Genomic DNA, 24,425 nt, shown 5'->3' with positions numbered 1-24,425 from the left:
ATGATAAAAATAAAGGGCCTGGATTTCTTACCTCTTGGAGAACTTCGTCTAAGATTTCAGCAATTTTTTCATGTGGCTGTTCAAAGTTCATGTCCTTTGCCATTTTTACCGTCTCCTTTATTATGGAAAGAACTTCTGGATGATCTGCAGTTACCTCTTCTATCACATATTCTATTACATCTAAAGTTAAATAAATCAATAAATTAATGCCATTAATAATTTTAGTAAACAATGCTATTTGCAATAGAACATGATTGTAAATACCTAACCCAAGGAAGTACTCTTCGTGTTCCTGCAGCACATGCCAGAAAAAGGGAGAAATAGACTAGACAGGAAATAAGTCAGGAATCACAAAATAACAGAGCAGTGGCTTAAAGCCAGTGCATCAGAATGAAAGTGAATGAGGCATGAAAAAAGTCATGTCAGGCAGGAGTCAAAACTCAGGAAGCCAGGGAGAAGACGTAGGAACCAAAGGCTTCCAGGGGTCAAGCTAAAACTTGGGCATCTAGGGAATGAGTCAGAAAACAAAATAAATACTTCCAATTATAAGCATGAAACTAAATGGGACAATAAGAGGACAGGAGGTAGGCAAGTTGGAGGGGATGGAAGAAAGGGTGGCATAGGCTGGTTTTTGAAGCGTTAGACTTGATTCTTGTCTCATTGTGTGCTGAATGTTTCCTTACACAGCTGAGCTGGCTCACAGGCTGCAACATGATGTAAACATTCATCCACTCCTCTAATGGGACATGAGATTGGCAGCTCCACCTGACTCCTCTACCTCTGCCTTTCCAATAGTGCCTCCTGAGCTGCCCCAAGGCTCTATCCATCAGGGTCTCCTGCCAGAGCCCAAATGATCCTTGCCCAGAAAAACCCCAAAGGACCTTTGAAGAGCAGCTGCCTGCTGCCCTCCCTGTCGTGAAGTGAGAAGTCTGTCCTCAGGGATAGAGAGAGCCAGCAGTTTCTGGAGAGCCAGAGTGGAAGAGGCAAGAACCCAAGATCTTCTGATAGCCAGGGAAAGAGGACATGGGGAGGCAGAAATAGCCAGGCAAAGATACTAAATGTGCCAGAAGATGCTAGTGGTCTACCCAATATCTGGTCTCCTTTTCCTTAGTAACAGAACCCTGATTTTGTTAGGGTCAGCAATGTGCCTAGCTAAAAACACTACATCTCCTAACTTCCCTTATAGTTTGGATGGCTGGTAGATAAGATGCAAGAAAAATTTGGGGAGGGGAGGCGGTGAGTCTTCTTGTTTTCTATTTAAAGAGGAATAACTCAGCTGAATGGAATGCCAATTTTTTGTCCCTTGCCTTTTCCCTTTTCCTGCACACTGATATGATGGCTGGCATGCTAGCAGCCATCTTGTGAATTATTACAGTAGCCACATGCCAGGAATGGCAGAAAAGATAGATCTCCTATCTTCTCAATATTCTTGTTCACAAAAACAATATATCACATGTTCTTTTTTCTGTGTTCCTGCATGTCTAACTGTTCATATTATAGTAGCCTTTAAGATAGAGTAAGTGGATATTAATAATACTTTTTTTTAAAAAAACCACACACACGTTACTCCTTCAAAATTCTAAAGGAACTATTTGTGATTTTTAGATCCACAGTCTAAGAAAACCAAATTACACAAATATTAATTTACCTTTTTTTGAATCCAACATTAGATCTTGACTAGAGTCTTGTTGACTTCTTTGAAGTGTAGGCGTTTCACTTGTTTCTTTTTCATCTGTGAATAAAACTCTGTTAACATGTAAAGAACAGTATTTAAAGTGTAGGTGAATCCCAAAAAAGATTGTGGTACGGGCCCAGGGACCCAGGACTCATGTTCTCAATTTCTTAAAAAATTAAAATAACAACCATAATAATCAAATAGGTAAACATATCTATCAGCAGTAGAAAATAAAGATAATGACTTAACTTATGACAAAACCAAGAGTAATTTCAGTTTCATATAATGCCAGTGGATGTAAATTGAAAAAAAATCAAATTTTCCCTTCCTGAGGTAACTAACAGACTCTTGGCTCCAGGAGGTAAAGGCTGTGCTTATCTCAGACATAGGGGGGAGAAAGGGTGCCTTTTACCAGGGTACACTGGCAGCACTGGCATCCCTCCAGCAGTGGGTAGGGGCACTGATGACTGCTTCTACCTTGGACAGCTTCCCCCAAAGAGGGAACAGATAATACAAGGGAGGGACTCTCTTTGTGTATGTATTGGTGCTGGGAACTCTGCAGCAGCAGAGATGGGGTTCCCAGATGCCACTTGGCCAAAATTTTAATTTCTGGGTCTTTTGTTAAGTGTGTGTGTGCGCATGCATGCTGGGGGAGGAGGAGTGTCATATATAAGTTTCTGACAGTGCCCAGTTCAATTCCTACTCAGCTTGAAATAAACACAAGGCAAAGACACGTCTATCTGAATCAGGAGGAGAAACCAAATAGAAAAGATCAGCCCTACATTATATAACACAATAAATTATATATGCAATTAAAAATTAAATACAAAAAGGTCAGACCAATAAAAAAAAGAATATAAGTATATATATTAAATCTCCAGTTGAGAGGAAGACTTTTTAAGCCTGAAAGTAAATGGAAGAAATCAACAAAGGGAAAGTAATGATTTGACTACGAATATGTGAAAAATTCCTCTACTTCAAAAACAGCAAGCTGATTTAAAAGACAAACCACCCAATTTGGAAAAAAAATATGAAAAATAAGTGAGTAATATAGAAAATTTATATAGGAACCATATAACTGATACAATTTAGAAAAATGGGCAAAAGACAAAAATAGTCACCTCAGAAAAGAAGAAATATAAATGGCTAACACAGTATTAAAATACTAAACTTCAGAAATAGTCAAATAAAAATTAAAATAATATTTAAAAAGAGAAAATACCGAGGAAACTATAATATGTAGTTTGTATATTCCTGACGGGAACATAATTTGGAACAATTTCATGCAAAGCAATTTGACTCTGTCTGTAGCTTCATACTCATCAAACTAGTGACTCCACTTATGTCAACATGCAGACAAAACTTCATGTAGAAAATTCATTGGAAAAAAATTCACTGGAGCATTATTTGTATTAGTAGCAAAAAAATAATTTAAGTTTTTGATGTAATGAACTAGTTAAAACTATTACCTATAAATAGGGAAATTGTGCAGTAATTTTAAATGAGGGTTAAAGTATTTTCTAATGAAATTATATAATTAAATGTAACATGAATAAAAAATAAAAATAGTTTACATTGTATGCTCTTGATTATATAAATGGAAAAGTTTTATAAGGGTAAATAGCACTAAATGATAACATTTCATAGCTACAACTTTGGGTTTATGATGCTTTGATTCCAACCCATTAAAGGAAGCAGAGAGCTTTTAAGAAAATTTATTATTGTATGATAATGATTGTGTCACGTCTGGAAACATACAAAAAAATTTGGGGGGCGTTCTAACTGTATTAGACTTGCTGGGTTCTGTTTTCTTCTTCATTCTGGTAAATCTATTTCTGTTCTACAGCTGCTCAGTTTAAATCTGTAAGAGAGAAGCTAACTCTTTTTCTCCTGAAGTTTCCAATTTGAGGGAGGGGGGTGGGTAATTTTAAGCTTCAATATAAACATGATAAAATATGGAATAAATGGGAATAAGATCCACAAGCATGGCATTAGCAGCTCATTTGGTTACCGTCTTTATCATCTGACTTCATTTTGGCTTCTTCGTTGTCCTCTAAAGAGCTTTCTCTTTGGGATTCAAGAGTGAACACTGCAGTGAAAGAATAATATGCTTTATCAGCTAATCTGTTTATATTAGGAAAGATTTGGCTAATAATATTAGCAACATTTTCTTTATCATCTTCATCAAATGACAGATGCAACTCTTCTGAGCTTTTATATGCATCAGTTGGGAACTCATTTTCCTTCCTTTCAAATTCTCTTTGAGGGTCTTTTGAAGTTGACTGGGTTGAAAGATAGTAATTGGCTGTGTTAGCAAAAGGTAGCTGGGGGTAGGTAGACAGCCTTGGGCGTGTGAGTTATGACTCAGTCAGTGTGGCTTTGGTGAATCATTTGATCTCCTTGTCTAAACTTCTACTGGGCAAAAGGAGGATAATTAAACTGAAAACATCGCTGCAACATTAACTGAGATAATGGCTGTAAACAATGAACTTAGAAAAGGCTTGGCACACAGGAAGCCTGCTCCATATTAGCTGCCATCCTCTGTATTATTATATAATTTTCTGTGTTAAAAAACCTCAATATTCTCCACTGACAAAATTTCTTAAAAATATATTGGAGTGTGTGATGAATTGGGAGATTGGGATTGACATATATACACTAATATGTATAAAATGGATAACTAATAAGAACGTGTTGTATAAAAAAATAAATAAAATAAAATTCAGAAATTCAAAAAATATATATATATTGGAGTAAAACCCCTAGCAAAAATATTCCAATTTTTTAAATGTTAAAAAGGGTTAACCTTATTGTCAGATTTGGAATAATTAGTGAATTTGAAAAGAGACTTAGGTTTGTAGCATGAGAGATATCATCTATTTCTATATTCCAGTGAGAAAAGGCAATTTGTGGAAAGATGTAAAATCTGTGATTTCATGCCACAATTTGATGTGAAAGGAATCACTACAGACTCTGAGAAACATTATAGAACACTGTTCATCTTCCAGAAGCCCTGCTTCCTCTCTCCATCCAGGTTTCAGTTAAATGTTCCCTCTTCAGAGATGTCCTCCCTGGTTATCTTAACACTCCAGCGCCCCTACCCCAATCACCACCTGCCCGATTACTGTGTTATATATTCTTTCTATGTGTTTACTTTTTCCCCCTCTACTGCCCATTAAAATGTAACCACCTCAAGGACAGGAGCTTCAAGTGTCTTGTTCACCTCTGTTGCTCAGTGTCTAGAATCATGTCTAACACAAGAAGGTACTCAAGTGCTTTTGAATGAATTAAAGAATTCATTTTTGAATGAATTAACAAATGCATTTTATACAGGCTCAAACAGATTGAGTAACAAGCCATCTTAGTAGTCTGGGTCAATACTTCTCAGGCTTTAGTTGGTGAGTTGTCCAAGAGTATTTGTTTATAATTTTGGTCTTAATTTTGAAGATAATATGATAAACACATAAATTCATTCTTTTTAACATCTTTATTGGAGTATAATTACTTTACAATGTTGTGTTAGTTGCTGCTGTATAACAAAGTGAATCAGCTATACGTATACATATATCCCCATATCTCCTCCCTCTTGCATCTCCCTCTCACACTCCCTATCCGACCCCTCTAGGTGGTCACAAAGCACTGAGCTGATCTCCCTGTGCTATGCGGCTGCTTCCCACTAGCTATCTATTTTACATTTGGTAGTGTATATATGTCCACGCCACTCTCTCACTTCGTCCCAGCTTACCCTTCCCCCTCCCCGTGTCCTCAAGTCCATTCTCTACGTCTGCGTCTTTAATCCTGTCCTGCCTCTAGGTTCATCAGAACCTTTTTTTTTTTTTTTTTTTAGATTCCATATATATGTGTTAACATACGGTATTTGTTTTTCTCTTTCTGACTTACTTCACTCTGTATGACAGACTATAGGTCTATCCACCTCAATTTCATTTCTTTTTATGGCTGAGTAATACTCCATTGTATATATGTGCCACATCTTCTTTATCCATTCATCTGTCAATGGACACTTAGGGTGCTTCCATGTCCTGGCTATTGTAAATAGTGCTGCAATGAACATTGTGGAACATGACCCTTTTTGAACTATGGTTTTCTCAGGGTATATGCCCAGTAGTGGGATTGCTGGGTCATATGGTAGTTCTATTTTTAGTTTTTTAAGGAACCTCCATACTGTTCTCCATAGTGGCTGTATCAATTTACATTCCTGCCAACAGTGCAAGAGGGTTCCCTTGCTCCACACCCTCTCCAGCATTTATCGTTTGTAGATTTTTTGATGATGGCCATTCTGACTGGTGTGGTGATACCTCACTATGGTTTTGATTTGCATTTCTCTAATCATTAGTGATGTTGAGCATCCTTTCATGTGTTTGTTGGCAATCTGTATATCTTCTTTGGAGAAATGTCTATTTAGGTCTTCTGCCCACTTTTGGATTGGGTTGTTTGTTTTGTTGATATTGAGCTGCATGAGCTATTTGTATATTTTGGAGATTAATCCTTTGTCAGTTGCTTCGTTTGCAAATATTTTCTCCCATTGTGAGGGTTGTCTTTTCATCTTGTTTATGGTGTCCTTTGTTGTGCAAAAGCTTTTAAGTTTCATTAGGTCCCATTTGTTTATTTTTGTTTTTATTTCCATTTCTCTAGGAGGTGGGTCAAAAAGGATCTTGCTGTGATTTATGTCATAGAGTGTTCTGCCTATGTTTTCCTCTAAGAGTTTGATAGTGTCTGGCCTTACATTTAGGTCTTTAATCCATTTTCAGTTTATTTTTGTGTACGGTGTTAGGAAGTGTTCTATTTTCATTGTTTTACATGTAACTATCCAGTTTTCCCAGCACCACTTATTGAAGAGTCTGTCTTTTCTCCACTGTATATTCTTGCCCCCTTTATCAAAAATAAGGTGACCGTATGTGCGTGGGTTTATCTCTGGGCTTTCTATCCTGTTCCATTGATCTATAGTTCTGTTTTTGTGCCAGTACCATACTGTCTTGATTACTGTAGCTTTGTAGTATAGTCTGAAGTCAGGGAGTCTGATTCCTCCAGTTCTGTTTTTCTTTCTCAAGATTGCTTTGGCTATTTGGGGTCTTTTGTGTTTCCATACAAATTGTGAAATTTTTTGTTCTACTTCTGTGAAAAATGCCATTGGTAGTTTGATAGGGATTGCATTGAATCTGTAGATGGCTTTGGGTAGTATAGTCATTTTCAAAATGTTGATTCTTCCAATCCACGAACATGGTATATCTCTCCATCTGTTTGTATCATCTTTAATTTCCTTCATCAGTGTCTTATAGTTTTCTGCATACATATATCTTTTGCCTCTTTGGGTAGGTTTATTCCTAGCTATTTTATTCTTTTTGTTGCAGTGGTAAATGGGAGTGTTTCCTTAATTTCTCTTTCAGATTTTTCGTCATTAATGTATAGGAATGCAAGAGATTCTTGTGCATTAATTTTGTATCCTGCTACTTTACCAGATTCATTGATTAGCTCCAGTATTTTTCTGGTAGCACCTTTAGGATTCTCTACGTATAGTATCATGTCATCTGCAAACAGTGACAGGTTTACTTCTTCTTTTCTGATTTGGATTCCTTTTATTTTTTTAATTCTCTGATTGCTGTGGCTAAAACTTCCAGAACTATGTTGAATAACAGTGGTGAGAGTGGACACCCTTGTCTTGCTCCTGATCTTAGAGGAAATGCTTTCAGTTTTTCACCACTGAGAATGATGTTGGCTGTGGGTTTGTCATATATGGCCTTTATTATGGTGAGGTAGGTTCCCTCTATGCCCACTTTCTGGAGGGTTTTTAAAATAAATGGGTGTTGAATTTTGTTGAAAGCTTTTTCTGCAACTATTGAGATGATCATATGGTTTTTATCCTTCAATTTGTTAATATGGTGTATCACATTGATTGATTTGCGTATAATCAAGAATCCTTGCATTCCTGGGATAAACCCCACTTAATCGTGGTGTATGATCCTTTTAATGTGCTGTTGTATTCTGTTTGCTAGTATTTTGTTGAGGATTTTTGCATCTATGTTCATCAGCGATACTGGCCTGTAGTTTCTTTTTTTGTGACATCTTTGTCTGGTTTCGGTATCAGGGCGATGGTGGCCTTGTAGAATGAGTTTAGGAGTGTTCCTCCCTCTGTTATATTTTGGAAGAATTTGAGAAGGATAGGTGTTAGCTCTTCTCTCAATGTTTGATGGAATTCGCCTGTGAAGCCATCTGGTCCTGGGCTTTTGTTTGTTGGAAGATTTTTAATCACAGTCTCAATTTCAGTGCTTGTGATTGGTCTGTTCGTATTTTCTATTTCTTCCTGGTTCAGTCTCAGAAGGTTGTGCTTTTCTAAGAATCTGTCCATTTCTTCCAGGTTGTCCATTTTATTGGCATATAGTTGCTTGTAGTAATCTCTCATGATCCTTTGTATTTCTGCACTGTCAGTTGTTACTACTCCTTTTTCATTTCTAATTCTGTTGATTTGAGTGTTCTCCCTTTTTTTCTTGATGAGTCTGGATAATGGTTTATCAATTTTGTTTATCTTTTCAAAGAACCATAGTTTTATTGATCTTTGCTATTGTTTCCTTCATTTCTTTTTCATTTATTTCTGATCTGATCTTTATGATTTCTTTCCTTCTGCTAACTTTGGGGGGTTTTTTTTGTTCTTCTTTCTCTAATTGCTTTAGGTATAAGGTTAGGTTGTTTATTTGAGATGTTTCTTGTTTCTTGAGGTAGGATAGTATTGCTATAAACTTCCCTCTTAGAACTGCTTTTGCTGCATCCCATAGGTTTTGGGTTGTCGTGTTTTCATTGTCATTTGTTTCTAGGTATTTTCTGATTTCCTCTTTGATTTCTTCAGTGATCTCTTGGTTATTTAGTAGCGTATTGTTTAACCTCCATGTGTTTGTATTTTTTACAGTTTTTTTCCTGTAATTGATATCTAGTGCTAACAGCCATAAAAGGGGAAATTGACAGTAACACAATAATAGTAGGGGACTTTAACACCCCACTTTCACCAAAGAACTGATCATCCAAAATGAAAATAAATAAGGACACACAAGCTTTAAATGACACATTAGACCAGATGGACTTAATTGATATTTATAGGACATTCCATCCAAAAACAACATAATACTCTTTCTTCTCAAGTGCTCATGGAACATTCTCCAGGATAGATCATATCTTGGGTCACAAATCAAGCCTTGGTAAATTTAAGAAAATTGAAATCGTATCATAAATTCATTCTTTATCATCTAGATGATCATTTGGATGGTATGTTATTTGAACGCTGGTCTTTTTGATGTTGTTTTTTATAATGTCTCAGGCACCTGGTTGGCCCCTCTTACTTGTTTATAGGCTAATAAGAAACAAGAGAGGCAGATTTATTAGGCAAAAAATGTGTTTTTGCCTAGCAAAAGCTCAACACTGCCATGTAAGAAGTAATTTCCTTGATATTTAAATAGTTTCAAGCATAGAAAGTGATGGCAAGCTTCCCAGTTTATATAAAAAGTTAGTGAAACTCTGATAGCAAATTCTGACAAATAGAGCACGTACACACACACACACAAAAACTATAAATGAATCACACTTATGAGTATAAAAAAAATTCTAGATTAACAGCCAAAAGAAATTCAGAAAATCGGAAATACAAGAATGGCTTAGTGTTGGAAAATATTTTAGTATAATTGATCAAATCAGTAGGTCAAAGGATTAAAAATTTTATGATCATCTTGATAGATTCTGAGAAGGCATTTGATAATGTTCAACATCCATTCTGGATAAAAATATTTAATAACATTATGAAGAAACATTGACGAGAATCCCTTTACTGAGGCCCACTATCACTGCCACCATTTAACATCATTCTAGAACTGCTGGCCTACATAATTATTCAAGAAAGGAAATAAGCATAAATATTGGGAAAAAGGGAGTTGAAACTATGCTTCTTTTCAAATGATAAGATTGGCTATCTGCAAAACTCAAGAGACTCAACTAAAAATCTATCAAAACTAGGAAGTAAGTTTAGTAAGGTGGATTGTTACAAATAAACATAAAAATCAAACAGCTTTCCAACATACAGGTAATAACTACTTGGAAAATGTAATAGAAAAATAATCCCATTTAATAGTAACAAAATGAAAAAATTTCTAGAAATAAACTTATTAAGAAAAGTATTGACAATACATGAAGAAAGTTATAAAATGTTAAGGAAGGATACAGATATTAGGCCAAAAAATGGAGATTTAATCTGTCTGCATGAGAAGATTTAATAGTAAAGATGTGAATTCTCATCAGTTTATTGTATAATGTTAACACAGTCCTCCGACTAGGATTTGCCGTAAAACTTGACAAAATTCTACAAGCATCCCAAAGCCTAGTATAGCTCCTGGCACCCAGTTAAGTACTCACTTTATGGATAAATGAAAGAATACCCAGGAATAATTTTAAAACAGAATGTTTTGAGGAAGAACTTGCATTACTGGATTTAGAACGCATCATAAGATTTTAATAATATTTTGCATTAAAGGTTGTAATATAAAGATCAAATCACAGAAAGTTCAGAAGTTTACACACACACAAACTTAAGATAAAGTTGCCCTTTCAAACATCCAGTAAAATTATGGATAATTTAATAAGTGTTATTTGTAAAATTGCCTCACCATTTAGAAAAAATGAATTTAGATCTCTAGCACAAAATTTATGACAATAAGTACATATTAATTAGAAAGAAGCATTATTTTAAAATGAGATAATGCAACTTTGTATATGCCATAGGACCATAATTAATCATTACAAATATGAATAGAAAAAAGAGAGGGGTGAAGAATGCAACACATTCTTATCAGTGAATATCTCTGGGGAGTAAGTATGAGTGACTTTTTCTTCCATGTGCTTTTTCCAGGTTTCTGTGATCACTTGAGAGACACAAGAGATAAGAATACAGACACTGATTTGAATCCTCATAACTTGCTGCCTGTGGTCAAATTATATAACTCCTCTGAGCCTTAATTTCTTCATCCACTAAAAATAGAGATACAAATACCTACCTTATCCATATGGTTATGTGAGGTTATAATTTTATAACTTCATTTTTAAGGTGCAAACAAAGCTTGTCCACTTGCTACTTAACTTATGTTACCTGCCTGGCCCCTCTTGGCAACTGGGTTTGCTACCCTAGTCTAGACATAAATATTTAAGAAATCCTTCTGCTAACACTTCAAACAACAACAACAACAACAACAACAACAACCTATTCACAGGTCTATTATGAGGATCAAATAGGATAATACATGTAATGCATTTAGCATAGCCTCAACATATAGTAAATGCTCAATTAATTTAGCTATTATTTCTTTCATAATGAGGAAAATTTTATTAGGAAAAGAATACTTGAAATTTAGGCAGTGATGGTTATAGTAGGATGATTATATAGTAGGATGGTTATAGTATGACAGTATACTGCCACAGCTTCTGGGAAATCCAAACAGTGGTGGTTAAATCTAGTCTAAAATTGCTGGAGCTAATCTCAAATTTTGGATCCAGATTTTTGAATGTGAGGAAGATCCCACAAAGTGTACAGGAACTGCTGCACTGAGAGTATTCCATTAAGAAGAGATGTTTAGATTAAACTACTTTCATGTATTCTAATGTGACTAGTTACGTGGGTGTCAACTCTAGATATAAATTCTACCAAAGCCAATCAATAAATTTTCAAAAGTAGCCAAGAAATGAAAACTCTCATTTTTCCTGGAGAAAACTAGAAACTCGCCCCCCCTCCCCCAGACCAAAACTCTGTGTCTATTTTAAAATAATACGATAAAGAGTGAGAGTCAGGAAGAGGCAGAATGGTCAAGAGAAAGAACTCTGGGATTTCGGAAATGAGGGTTCAAGTCTCAGCTATGTCACCAGCTGGGTGAATATATCAGGAAGCCATTTAACCTCCTGTGCCTCTGTTTCCTTATCTGTAAAGTTATGGAATTGTGTTAATGGATCACCAAGTCTTCTTCCGGTTTCACTGTTTTATAACTTTTGGATTTGAAATTAATATTCCCCAAATAGAAATATTTAATTACAATCAAGGCTGACACACAAGCCTAAAACAGCAACAGCAGCAACAACACAAACTCCACGAGTCAGGTGAAGTGTTGTCATCACAACTGGTGTAAATAAAGGTGCAAATTCTGCTCAGTCTCTGCCCAGCAAGCAGATCTATTAAAGTAAAGAAATCTAAATTTGGAAACTCTGATTCCTTTCCTTAGACATCCAGAATTGAAATCTTTTTCTCTGTGTAAGATTCAGGTTTATGTATATTCATTTCTTCAACCACTTATTAAGAGGCTGCAATGCAATGTGCAAGGTGCCAGGGATATCAAGACAAGCAAACCAAGTTCTTGCCTTCAGGTAGTCAAGCTTAACTGTTGACCTAAGCTTAAAACACACATTTTAAAAAGATAGTTCACCTTGTTTTTTAGCTTGTAGTTCTGAGAGAAGCTGCTCTTTTACAGCTTTAATGGCTGCTTCAGTGGCCTCAGCTATAGTATTTCTGCTTAGCGTTTCAAGGGCTTTATCAAAACGTGGTTGAACAATTTTATTGTAGTCAACTACCTGCAAAGAATATTTGAGAAAACCAACATAAGCACAAGTTACTCTGAATATTAAGCACACTGTTCATCTACATCTATTTCTATAGCTATACCTATCCATCTCAAAAATCTTAATGCTGCTTGAGGTATGTTATTCTCAGAATTCAGTGATTTTTGAGTACTTGCTTTCACAGAAATTCAATATATATATCAATATATATTTATACATGTATGATAATGTAATATACATTCAAATTAGATGTATATTTTTAAAATCAACATTTTATGTATAATCTACATACAATAAAAGGCACCCATTTTAAGTATAGAGTTTGATGAGTTTTTACAAATATATACATGACAATGACCACATTCAAAATATAGAACATTTATATCACCCCAAAAAGTTCCCTCATCCTCCTTTATAGTCAGTTCCTGGCCCCTGGCAATCACTTTGTTTTCTGTCACTATAGTTTTGCCTTTTCTAGAATTTCATATAAATAGAACCATACAGTATATAATCTTTTCCAAGCTTTTCTACCTTAGCATAATGTTTTTGAGATTCATCCGTGTAACTGTATATCTCAGTAATCTATTCCTTTTTATTTTTGAGTAGTATCATTGTATGAATATACCATAGTTTTTAATCCATTCATCATGGACATTTGGGTTGTTTCCAGTTTTGGCTATTATAAATAAAGTAGCAGTGAACATTTGTGAGAAAGTCTTTTCGTGGACATTATGTTTTCACATCTCTTGCATAAATGCTGAGGAGTAGAATTACTGGGTCATATGATTAAGTATATGTTTGACTTTATAATAAACCACTAAACTGTTTCCAGAGTGGTTAAAACTATTTTATAGTCCTAGCGGCAAAGTATGAAAATTGCAGTTATTCCACCTCATCACCAACACTTGGTTTTGTGAATCCTTCACATTTTAGCCACCCTAGTTGGTGTGAAATCTCATTGCAGTTTAAATTTACATTTCCCTAATCACTGACAATTTTGAGCTTCTTTTTATGAGCTTATTGGTCATTCACTTACCCATATGTTTAACTTTTGCCTAGTTAAAAAATTAGATTAGAATTCTACATATATTTTGAATATAAGTCCTTTGTTAGGCAGATAATATACTTAATACTGAATGTTGGGATGTTAGATTTATATATGCCTTTTAAGTTTAAATAATATTTCCATACTTCTAGATTCAATTTTGCTCTTCCTTCAATATGCTTATATTACTTTATTCCATGCCAACAAAAATACATCCACACCATCATTTTTAATGGATGAACACTATTGTATTAGATGAATATATTACAAATTAATATTTAACTAAAATACCAATTATATTTAGATATACATGATTTTGTTATTATAAACTAGGTTATGAAGAACATAGTTATGTATATGTCTTTGATAGTTTCTTCAGCAAAAACTTATAGTTCAAAGGATATGTATAGATTTTAGGCTTTTATATGTATTTCCAATTGCTATCCCTAATGATTATACCTTAACCAGCAACGTATGAGAATGTACTTTCCCAATCCTAGCCACACATCAATATTGGTTGTTAATATCATTTTTCAACAGTGAGATTTGACATGACATATATCTGGTTTTTTTGGCCTCTCCCTGATTATCAAGGTGATATCCCTTTTCTCATGTGTAATGGCTATTTGGATCAACTATTTTGTGAACTGCCTGTTTGCTATCATTTTCTGTTGGGGCTTTTACATATTGATTCGTAAAAACTCTTTACATTTTAAAATTATAATTCTTTTGTCTGACACATACTGTGAAGGTTTTAAAACATGTCCACAAATGCTTTAATATTCCTTTCTTCAGAAGGTGAAGACTAATTCCCCTCTTCTTTAGTGTAGCCAGGACTTAATGACTTACTTTAAATGAATATAGTATGGGGCATTTTTCATTTAAAAAGGGAAATGGCAAACCACAGAGTGGTAGAAAATATTCATAATGTTTATAATAAAAAAAATCTGTATAGGGCTTCCCTGGTGGTACAGTGGTTGAGAATCTGCCTGCCAATGCAGGGGACATGGGTTCGAGCCCTGGTCTGGGAAGATCCCACATGCCGCGGAGCAACTGGGCCCGTGAGCCACAATTACTGAGCCTGCGCGTCTGGAGCCTGTGCTCTGCAACAAGAGAGGCCACGACAGTGAGAGGCCTGCGCACTGCAATGAAGAGTGGCCCCCGCTCGCCACAACTAGAGAAAGCCCTCGCACAGAAACGAAGACCCAACACAGCCAAAAATAAAAATAATAAAATAAATAAATTTATTAAAAAAAAAAAAAAAAAAATCTGTATATAGACAACATAAGTAACTCCTAACAATAATATGCAAAAAAGTTAAAAATGGGCAAGAGGCTTGAACAAAGCGAACAAACACTTCAAAAAGCAAATATCTGAATAACATATGAAAAAATGTTGAACCTCATTAGACATCAGGGAAATGCAAATTAAAACCTCAGTGAGATATACCCACTAGGATGGCTAAAACTAGAAAGACTGACCATAACAAAAGTTGGCAGGAATGTGGAACTCTCATACACTGCTGGTAGGATAGTAAATTGGTAGAACTAGTCTTGAAAACAGTTTGGCATTTTCTACACAAGTTGACTATGTATGTATACCTTATGTCCCAGGAATTTTACTCCTAGATATACCTTCAAACTATATAAAGATATGCATGTATACACCAAGAAACATGTACAAGACTGTTTATAGCAATGTTATTCACAATTTCCTGAACTGGAATCAACCTAAGCTTTACTGACACTCAAATGGATAATAAATCATAATATAATTCAATCAATAGACTACAATAAAACAATAAAAATAAGCTATAGCTATACTTAATAACATGCATAAATATCACAATTATAATGTTAAGCGAAAGAAGCCAAACACAAAAAACATAAACCGTTTTAAGTCCATAAAGTTAAAAAAATATGCAAAGCTAATCTAATCTATGGTATTTGAATGTGTGCTTACATGGTAAAACCATAAAAGAAAAGTACAGAAGTGAGTATCATAAAGTTCAGGGCAGTGGTTACCTTTGTGGAAGGAGTAAGAGGATTGATATTAGAAAGAGGCATGAGGTGACTTCTGGGGTGCTGGGGTTCCATGTCTGACCTAGGTGGTGGTTATATGGGGTTTGTTTTGTGATATTTCAATGAGCTTCACTTTTCTGTATGTTTGTCATATTTTACAATAAAAAAGTTATAAGCAAGTAGGAAATGTTACCCCTGTGTTTAAAAGAATAGCATTTGGAATAAATTCAAACTCCTTCCCAGGGCCTGCACTGTCTGACTACATCTTCAGCCATCTCCACCTTGTGCCATTCCTCCTTTCACACTACATGCTCCAACCACAATGGCCTTCATATAATTCCTCTAAATTCCAATCCCTCATCAAACTCTTTGGCTCTATCTTCAAATTATATCCCAAATCTGCCCACTTCTTACTACCTCTACTGCTATCACTCTGGTCTAAGCTAAAAGTAATTTCTCTTCACTTACCGAGGGTGGAGAATAAGATCATTGAGGGGAGGGGTCAAGGAACTGTCAGGTCAAGGTGTTGGGAGGGTAATTTTTGTAGATAGTGAAATCACCAAGAATTATGACAGGAATGAGTGTGTGGAGGAAGGGTCAGTGGGCCAGGAGGGGTGTAACCCAGGGAACAGGAGATGAGTGAAACCAAGAAAGGTAATGGGTGGCACAGTCTGCGTGACATAGCAGTCAAATCTGAGGACTTTCGGGAGTGGCTATGGTCTGGAAGCTGCACTAAAGCAGCAAGGAAGACCCCTTCCCCACTCCAAGCCCAGTGGAACAATTACCCAGTTGACAGTATAAAATTAAGAAAACTGAGCACAGGGAATTCCCTGGCGGTCCAGCAGTTAGGACTCCGTGCTTTCACTGCTGAGGGCCCAGGTTCGATCCCTGGTCAGGGAACTAAGATCCCATAAGCCACACTGTGTGGCTAAAAAAAAATTTTTAATTTAAAAAAAAAAAAGAAGAAAGAAACACCTATCAGGCTGCATCAGAAGAATGATTTATTAAAGCTGGAGTTTGGGGGGTTTAAAAAAAAAAAAGAAAACTGAGCACAAATCCTAAAAGTCCTAAAATCCCACAAAGTATAATCAAGTATAGATAGGTAGAAAGCTAGCTAGCTAGCTAGCTAAGTAGTTACCTTTCCTTTGTAATGTTTTGCAAGCAAATTGCTAAGTGTTGTCTTCCCTGAAGACTGAGGTCCAAATATGAACACTTTAAATGGTGGTGCCGGCATAGGTGGAAGAAGATAGGGACGTGGGTTCAATAAAAATGTTTTTAATGCTTCTTCTGATGAAAGACAGTATATTTTACCTAGAAAACTTAAAAAATGCCATTATCATAAACAACTGAAAAGAGGTATGGGCAAGTTTTTAAATTAAATTCTGAAAATCTTACTTACCTTACAGAAAAATCTGGCAATCCTTGAAAAATGTTACCTTCTTTTAAAGTCACCGGACATGTACGTCCCCATCTGCTTCTCTGCCATCTATATCTTGGTGCAATAAGTTTACAAGCTGCAAGAGTATGGAACAGCTCATCCTGTTAATAGCAAACAACATTAAAAATGTGGGCATAGGGGCTTCCCTGGTGGCGCAGTGGTTGAGAATCTGCCTGCCAATGCAGGGGACACGGGTTCGAGCCCTGGTCTGGGAAGATCCCACATGCCGTGGAGCAACCAGGCCCGTGAGCCACAACTGCTGAGCCTGTGCGTCTGGAGCTTGTGCTCCGCAACAAGAGAGGCCGCGACGGTGAGAGGCCCACACACCGCGATGAAGAGTGGCCCCCGCTCGCCGCAACTAGAGAAAGCCCTCGCACAGAAACGAAGACCCAACACAGACAAAATGAATGAATGAATGAATGAATGAATGAATGAATAAATAAATAAATAAATAAATAAATAAAATGTGGGCATAAGTTTGGCTGAAATTCACATTATTATTTCATTTCTTATTTTATCATGTTCTACTATTTAAGAAATAATTCAGAAAGGAAATTTTGGTTTTTTTCTCAATTGCGACCATTCTGTACTTGTCCAAAATTTAATAAGACAAATAGTCTTCATTTCTGTTTTAAGACCTTGTTTAAATTTTACTGAGCATTTTCTCTTGTAGGGTAGAATGAGCATAAGGTGGATAGAGCATTTTCTATTATCTGTTTCAGGAAACAGATTCTGAAAAATTCTTATTGAAAAGGTTTGAAAACATACCAGAATCTTAGTTAATTTACATAAGTTTTAAAATAGGAAGATGTTACATGCAGATTTGCATTGACTTAGCTCTTTCATTCTTCTTAAGTGTAAAGTCTCCCTCAGCAATCCTCCATTCGTCACCTGCAGAGTAGCTAAGAACCACTTCTCTACCGACTGCAGACTGCTGAGAGGGTCACTGTCTTAGCGCTACCTTGGCGGGGACAAGAGAACTGGAGGGAAACGACATGGTAGGCAACTGCTAGGGGGTCAGGTCCAGGCTGGCTCCCTCCCACCTTCAGACGTGGATCTCACATGTATTGCTGGTTCCAGAGCTGACTGTGGAGGACAGATGATAATGGAAGCTCTGGTCTTGCCTGCACTGCTGCAGCATCTGAGGGCAAAGAGGTATGCCGGTTGCGGGGATGTTGCATGGATGTCCCCACCTGAAGGCTGGAAGAAGCTAGATGGGAAGGAAACTGTCAATGCTTAGGGGAGCTGAATGACACTGAGAACCTTGTCGGTGGGGCACATTTGGCTACCACCCTTCTCCATGAGTCCACAGACAATGAGCTAGGGGCTGAAACGTACCCAGTTAAGTCAGGAAGCAGGCACTTTTTCCTTATCATCCCTATTTCCTGTCCAAACGTGGAGAAAGTGTTTGAATAGCAGACCATGCTCCTCTCTCAACTTTGAGCCCCCGAGGCTACATATCTAGGGGGGACTGCAGGGCGATGAGAAGATGAGCTTTCAAACGAGTTTGATATCACAGCCGTAAAAATGATCAGGACTGTCTCTGGTTAAAGGCAGACTGAACACATGCATTTGTGTTTGCTTTTTTCCTAAAACCTTGCAAAAATGACAGCAGAGGAATGAAAAAAGAAATGAACTCAAGAGGACACAGAGACTGGGAGAAGAGACCAGAGGAGCTGACAGCTGAGCAGCCGCAGCTATACAGTTTTGTCAACTAGAAAGCAGAAGTATGTAGCAGCCGCAGCTACACACTTTTGTGTGTAGCTCCCTAGGCCCTCAGAGCTCGTTGTGGTGAGCTCTGGAGACCCGGCTGGACAGATCCTGTCAATACTTCTTTACCTTGTAGCCTAGCTCCTTGGTCTTCTCCTCCAACAAGGCGTATCTCTCTGTTCCGTGCCTGCTGCGCTCCCGGTCGCCAACCACGTGTTTGTTCGTGATGAGAAATTTCCAGCTGCTTCTGACAGTGGTTATGCTTTTCGATTTTGGTGTCAAAGTGCTTAAGCTCTTCCCAAAAGGATTCCAGTTTCTTCTCTGTGAAGTTGGCTGACCTGGCCGGGTCCCACAGATCCAGCACCTGGGGCTCGTCGAACTCTGCCTCGGCGCCACAGCCCCAGTGGCCGACTTTCCGCAGGTGGTCGAAGTCCTGGCTGATGTCCCGCAGCCTGTCCTTCAGCTCGGCGTGTCTGCTCTGCAGCACGTTCTCCTGGCCGTGGGTCACGTCGGCGGGACTGACGACGTTTTCCTTAATTTCTTCTGTCCTGCTCAGGGTCTCCAGAAGGACCTTATTCTCCTGGACCTTCTCCCTGTGATGCTGAAACTCCCGCCACGACTGGTTCAGTTCTTCACTGAAAACCTTCCCGGAGGTCTTCGCCTTGTGCCACAGCTTCTCCAGCCGGGGGTCCTCCAGGCTGTGGTCCTCGGCGCCGGGGCTGAGGACGTTGCTGCTCACGGCCGGCCTGGGCGTCGTTTCTCCTGTCCCGACCACACTTGGCCAGGATGACGCTGAGACTGCTAAATTTTGCTTCTTTCTCTCCATCTACATCTAAGCCTTCAGCCTTCAATCTCTTCCTCTTGAATTCGTCCCTTTTGCGTATGTATCTTGAAGCTCAAGCTTGTATCTTGATCATCATGGAGCGCGGACAATTTCACAGGAGAAAGATTAAGCCGCTGGGCCTCCTCCCACAGCTGATTCAGCTTCTTCTGGCGGAACTACCCCCGACCCGGGCTCTCGCTCCGAGGGCTGCGCGGGCTCGTTCTTATCCCGCGAGAACTTGCCGCCGTGGCCCGCCGCCCGCCACGCCCGGGCGGCGGCGGCGGCGGCGGCGGTAGCCGCCGGACCTCGCGCAGTGTCGCTCGGACCCTCCGCGATGCTTTCTTCCTCGTCTGGAAGCCGAGACCCCGGCAACTGCGGGTCGGAAAAGCCCCCAGGTTTTCTGAATACTTTAAATTTTCCCTTCAGTTATGACCTAGAAGAAGTGACTCAGTACAGAGCTTCTGTGTGCATCAGGCCCACCTTTCCTCCTCTTCAGCACCAGTTCGTGTTACATATTCCAGCTATGTTCACCCATTAAGATCTAGGGATTACACAGTACAGGATAACAAAATGACCTCTTTCCTTAAATTTATTACCATAATTTATTTGAATTATAATATCTATTTATGATTCTGGTATTAGTTTTTTTATTTCTATTTTTATAGGTGAATCTAAACTTCCCAGAATAGATCAAATCCTCCACTTAAAAGTCCTGGTAGCCCTTTTAGCACTTGGCAATTATAATTTGATCACCATCACATCCACAATACATCAGGGCCAGGAACACAGTAGTTATTTTAAAAATTGGTTGAATGATTTGGGGAATGAATGAGTATAGAGTTGAGGGCTTTTATGTCTTTGCTTTCTTTGGTGCTGCAAAATTTTTAAACTTAACTTGGGTTTCTTTATTTCTTATTATTCCTGTGGTTGATTGTTCTGATTTTATTGTCTTTCTTTGTTTCAAAACTTTTGTTGTGTTTAGTGTCTACAAGAATATTGTGCCAATATTACAGCTTCCCAAAAATCAAATCCATTTTTATAAAAGTATCCTGAGAGCCTTTTAAACCTTGAAAGGATACAAATTAAGGTCACAACATACAGTGAAAGGGTAGACTTTCAAACAGTTAAAAATAACTTACATTTTCCATTGTGTCATTAATTTCTTCCTCTGCACGCTGAAGTTTGGTTAAAACAGCTGCTCTTTTTAGGTTCAGATATTTAAGTCGATCCATAACTGTCTAAATTTAAAGAACAAGTCTTTTAATACATTGGCATTTGAACATCTCAAATGTCCTGAAAAAGGCATGAGCTCATGAGTAGAATACTTCCTTGTTCTTCCTAGCTTGTGGTAGTTTGCCGGCAATGTTTGGTGTTGCTTGGCTTGTAGATGCATCACTCCAATCTCTGCCTCTGTTGTGACATAGCCATTTTCTCCCTGTGTTCATGTGTCTCTCCTCTTATAAGGATGCCAGCCATACTGGATTAGGACCCATCCTAATTCACTATGGCCTCACCTTAACTTGATTACATCTGAAAAGATCCTATTTCCAAATAAGGTCATACTTATAGGTATTGAAGGTTAGCTCCTCAACATATATTTTTGGGGACAGGATTCAACCCATGAGAGTCTACCCTTTGGTCCCCAAATATTCATGCCCTTCCCTTGTGAATTCCCTAGTTTATGTGAGAATCCTTATCTCATTGGTATTGAACTTCTCCATGTAACGTTCTGGCCAATAGAATGTGGGCAGAAGTGCCAGGGTGCCATTGCCGGCCGGGGCCTTAATAGGCTTGGCAAGTTTCAACCAGGCCTATTGGAACTTCTGCCCTTTACCTTGAGGAAAGTGTGTCCCAGGTTGTAAAAAGTAGTCAAATTCTGGATATATTTTGAAGAAGAAGCCTGCTGTATATGCTGATGGGTTGGATGTGGGATATGAGAAAAAGAGAGGAGCATCTGGAAGGATGGATGTGACATATACTGAGAGGGGAAAACTGTGGGAGGAGTGTATTTGTGGCAGGGTGGTGGTGATGGCGGATCAGGAGTTTTATCTTGCACATTTAATCTGAGATGACAATTATACATCCAATTGAATATATTGGATATATTTATTAGCAGTTGATTATACAAGTGTGAAATTCAGGGGAAAGGTCTGGGATAGTAATATGAATTTAAGAGTTGCCAGCATTTAGAAGGTATTTAAAGCCATTGGGTTGGATGAAGTCTCCTAAGAAATGAGGGTAGACAGAGGAGAGTGCTCAAGGAATGAGTTCTGGGATCCTCCAATTCTAGAGGTTAGAGATGTAGAGTGTAGAGGTAGAATAAACTATAGTAGTGTGGGGTCCCAGAAGACAAGGGAAGAAAGGAGCAGGAAGGAAGAAGTGATGAGCTGGGTCAAATATTGCTTCTAGGTGAATTAGATGAAGACCAAATAGTCACCACTGGCTTTGATCAGGAGATCACGGATGATCTTGGCAAGAGCATATTCTAAGTGAGGAGCTTCTCCCTAATTTGGTTGCACCACCAGCATTATTACTTATGTGGCCACCAACCATATCAAACTAAAAATCTGGGCATTGCTTCTGACTTTTCTCTCTCCTTGTCCTCCTACATTAAGTAGCTCCCAGGTCTGTCTTCTGTCCATTCCCACAGTCACTACCCTGGGTTAAACCACCATCTCTTATCTGATGTGCTGCAAAAGTCAGAACTAGTCTTCCTCCCACCAACCTGCTTCTCCTCAGTATTTCCTTTGCATTGCAGTCTGAGGGATCTTTCTTAAATGGAAGTAGAAGCATTTTACTCTGTGGCTTAAAACCTTTCACTGGCAGCCCACTCTCTCATGATGAGGTCTAAACTCTTCAGCATGGCTTATGAGGCCTTTCTTGATGCCACCCCTGCTTATTCCTAAAGTTCTGGCACTATTCCACTCCTCCTACTCCATCCCCCTAAAAACTCCTCCATCTTCCAGTCCTGCGTTCACTTCCTAGAACTCACTATGCTCTTTTTTGCCTCTGGGGCTTCACACAGACCCTTCCCTCAGCCTGGAACACTGTCCCACCTTCCTCCCCTCACCAGCCCTCACGGTCTAATTCTTACTCATCCTTAGAGTTTCAATGTAGAAATAATTACAGACACATGGCCTTCCTCACGAGATTAGGTCCTGTCCTTTTGCCATGAGCTCCTATAGTACCTTGTACCTCCCGGATGATAACACAAACTGCCCTTTAAATATTTATTTTCCCCCAACATAATGGATACTGTATGAGGGGAGGGACTCATCTGACCCCTTCCCATCTGTATCCCTAGAGCTTATCATAATGCTGCACACCTATTAGGTGTTTAAGAAATAGGTAATGTATTTTTGTATTATTTTGTATTGTATGTTTTTTGTTTTTATTTTTTTTATGTACTGTATATTTTTGTATTTTGTAATTTTTACGATGCATATTATTTTGTATTATTTTTGTATTTTATACTTTTGTGTTTTCTGGTTATTTTAAAGCCATGAGTGTGTACAACTTTTAAATCAGAATGCAGATATTTAAAAAAAGAAAAACAAGCTTATAGATACAGAAAGCAGATTGGTGGCTGCCAGAGGTGGGGGGTGGAGGATGGGAGGTGGACAAAATGGTTGAAGGAATTCAAAAGTATAAACTTTCAGTTATAAAATAAATAAGTCCTGGGGATGTAGTGTACAGAATGGTGATTATAGTTGATAGTACTATATTGCCTATTGGAAAGTTGCTAAGAGAATACATCTTAAAAGTTCTCATCATAAGAAAAAAAATTCTTTATGTATGGTGTCAGATGTTAGCTAGGCTTATTGTGGTGATCATTTCACAGTATATACAAATATCAAACCATTATGTTGTATACCTGAAACTAATATAATGTTGTATGTCAATTATACCTCAGTTTAAAAAAAAAGAATGAAGATATTTACATTTTTGGGGGAAAAAAAAAGTACCTTCTCTTCCTTACATTCTAAGTGGGAAGTTATCACATGAAATGTATTTAAATGATGTATTTAGTATGGTTACCATAAACAGAAGAATTACTATTATGTTTTAGCCAAAAATCATGCATTAGTCTTTCAAATTCACATATTTAAAAAAACCCCTTTCCCAAACATATTTTGCTTTTTTTCTGATCATAAACATCTTGAACAAAAATCTTTCTGTATATCTCCATGTATTTCCTTAGAATAAATTACTAGAAATTGGGCCTCTTTGGACAGATGATAGACATTTAAAAAAATCTTTTGGGTACATATATGCCTTATTATTTTCCAGGAAGATTGTGCCCTGTATGCTCCTACCGAAAGGGTATTAAGAGCATTTCGCAAACCCTCCCCACAATCCTGGATATTGGATAAATTTGTTAAATCTGCTAAGAAAATGCTGCTTTATTCTTTGTGCTGTTTGCATTTCTTTGACTAATAATATGATTATAGAAGTTTAAAAAAATATATTATTAGACATTTCTTTCTAAATTACCTGCTCATGCCCTTTGCCTGTTTTTCTATCGAGATATTTGCTTTTTTCCTATTGAAATATCAGAAGTTTTAAAATATTTACAAAAGGTACTCAGCATTTGTTTATAATTAGTATGGAAACTATTTCCCCTCATTGTCATTTGTTTAATAGTGAAAATAATATTGTATTTTAAAATATGCATATATTCTTTTTAAAAAAAGCTTTATTGAGATATAATTCATATACCATATAATTCCTCCATTTACAGTGTACAATTAAACGGTTTTTAGAATATTCAGAATTATGCAACCATCACCACAATTAATCCTAGAACATTTTCATCACCCCCAAAATATACCCTTTACCCATTAGTAGTCACTCCACATTTATCCTGGGATCTCCCACAGTGGTAGACCCACGCCCCCCACCCACTGCCACTAAGGAACCACTTATCCATTTTTTGTCTTTATAGATTTGCCTATTTTGGACATTTCATGTAAATGGAATCATATGATGTGTGATCTTTTGTAACTTTTCTTCTACTTAGCCTGTGTTCAAGATTCATCCATGTTGTAGCATGTGTCAATACTTCATTCCTTTTTATTGCTGAATAATATTCCATCGTATGAGTATACCACATTTTATTT

At 37.5% G+C, this 24,425-nt stretch overlaps 1 protein-coding gene and 1 pseudogene across 2 annotated transcripts in view; both read right to left on the bottom strand.

Annotated features, from left to right (window-relative positions):
- Positions 1–24,425, bottom strand: part of AK9 (adenylate kinase 9) — a 119,211-nt gene that overhangs the window by 69,341 nt on the left and 25,445 nt on the right. The window contains exons 10-16 of one of the 2 annotated variants that reach the window (XM_059941422.1): positions 20,445–20,543; positions 16,734–16,873; positions 16,473–16,653; positions 12,136–12,280; positions 3,687–3,764; positions 1,649–1,732; positions 32–180 (exon numbers count right to left, since the gene is read on the bottom strand). In XM_059941422.1, coding sequence (XP_059797405.1) covers positions 32–180; positions 1,649–1,732; positions 3,687–3,764; positions 12,136–12,280; positions 16,473–16,653; positions 16,734–16,873; positions 20,445–20,543 — 876 coding nt within the window. Of the gene's footprint in view, positions 1–31; positions 181–1,648; positions 1,733–3,686; positions 3,765–8,880; positions 9,033–12,135; positions 12,281–16,472; positions 16,654–16,733; positions 16,874–20,444; positions 20,544–24,425 lie in introns of those variants that run through there. The other variant, XM_059941421.1, reaches the window with a different exon arrangement.
- On the bottom strand, positions 18,549–20,339 carry LOC132376377 (alpha-2-macroglobulin receptor-associated protein-like; annotated as a pseudogene).

Source organism: Balaenoptera ricei, chromosome 12, assembly GCF_028023285.1.
Source record: "Balaenoptera ricei isolate mBalRic1 chromosome 12, mBalRic1.hap2, whole genome shotgun sequence".
NCBI lineage: Eukaryota > Metazoa > Chordata > Mammalia > Artiodactyla > Balaenopteridae > Balaenoptera > Balaenoptera ricei.
The sequence above is the reverse complement of the archived record's forward strand: the minus strand, read 5'-3'. Positions and strand labels throughout refer to the sequence as shown.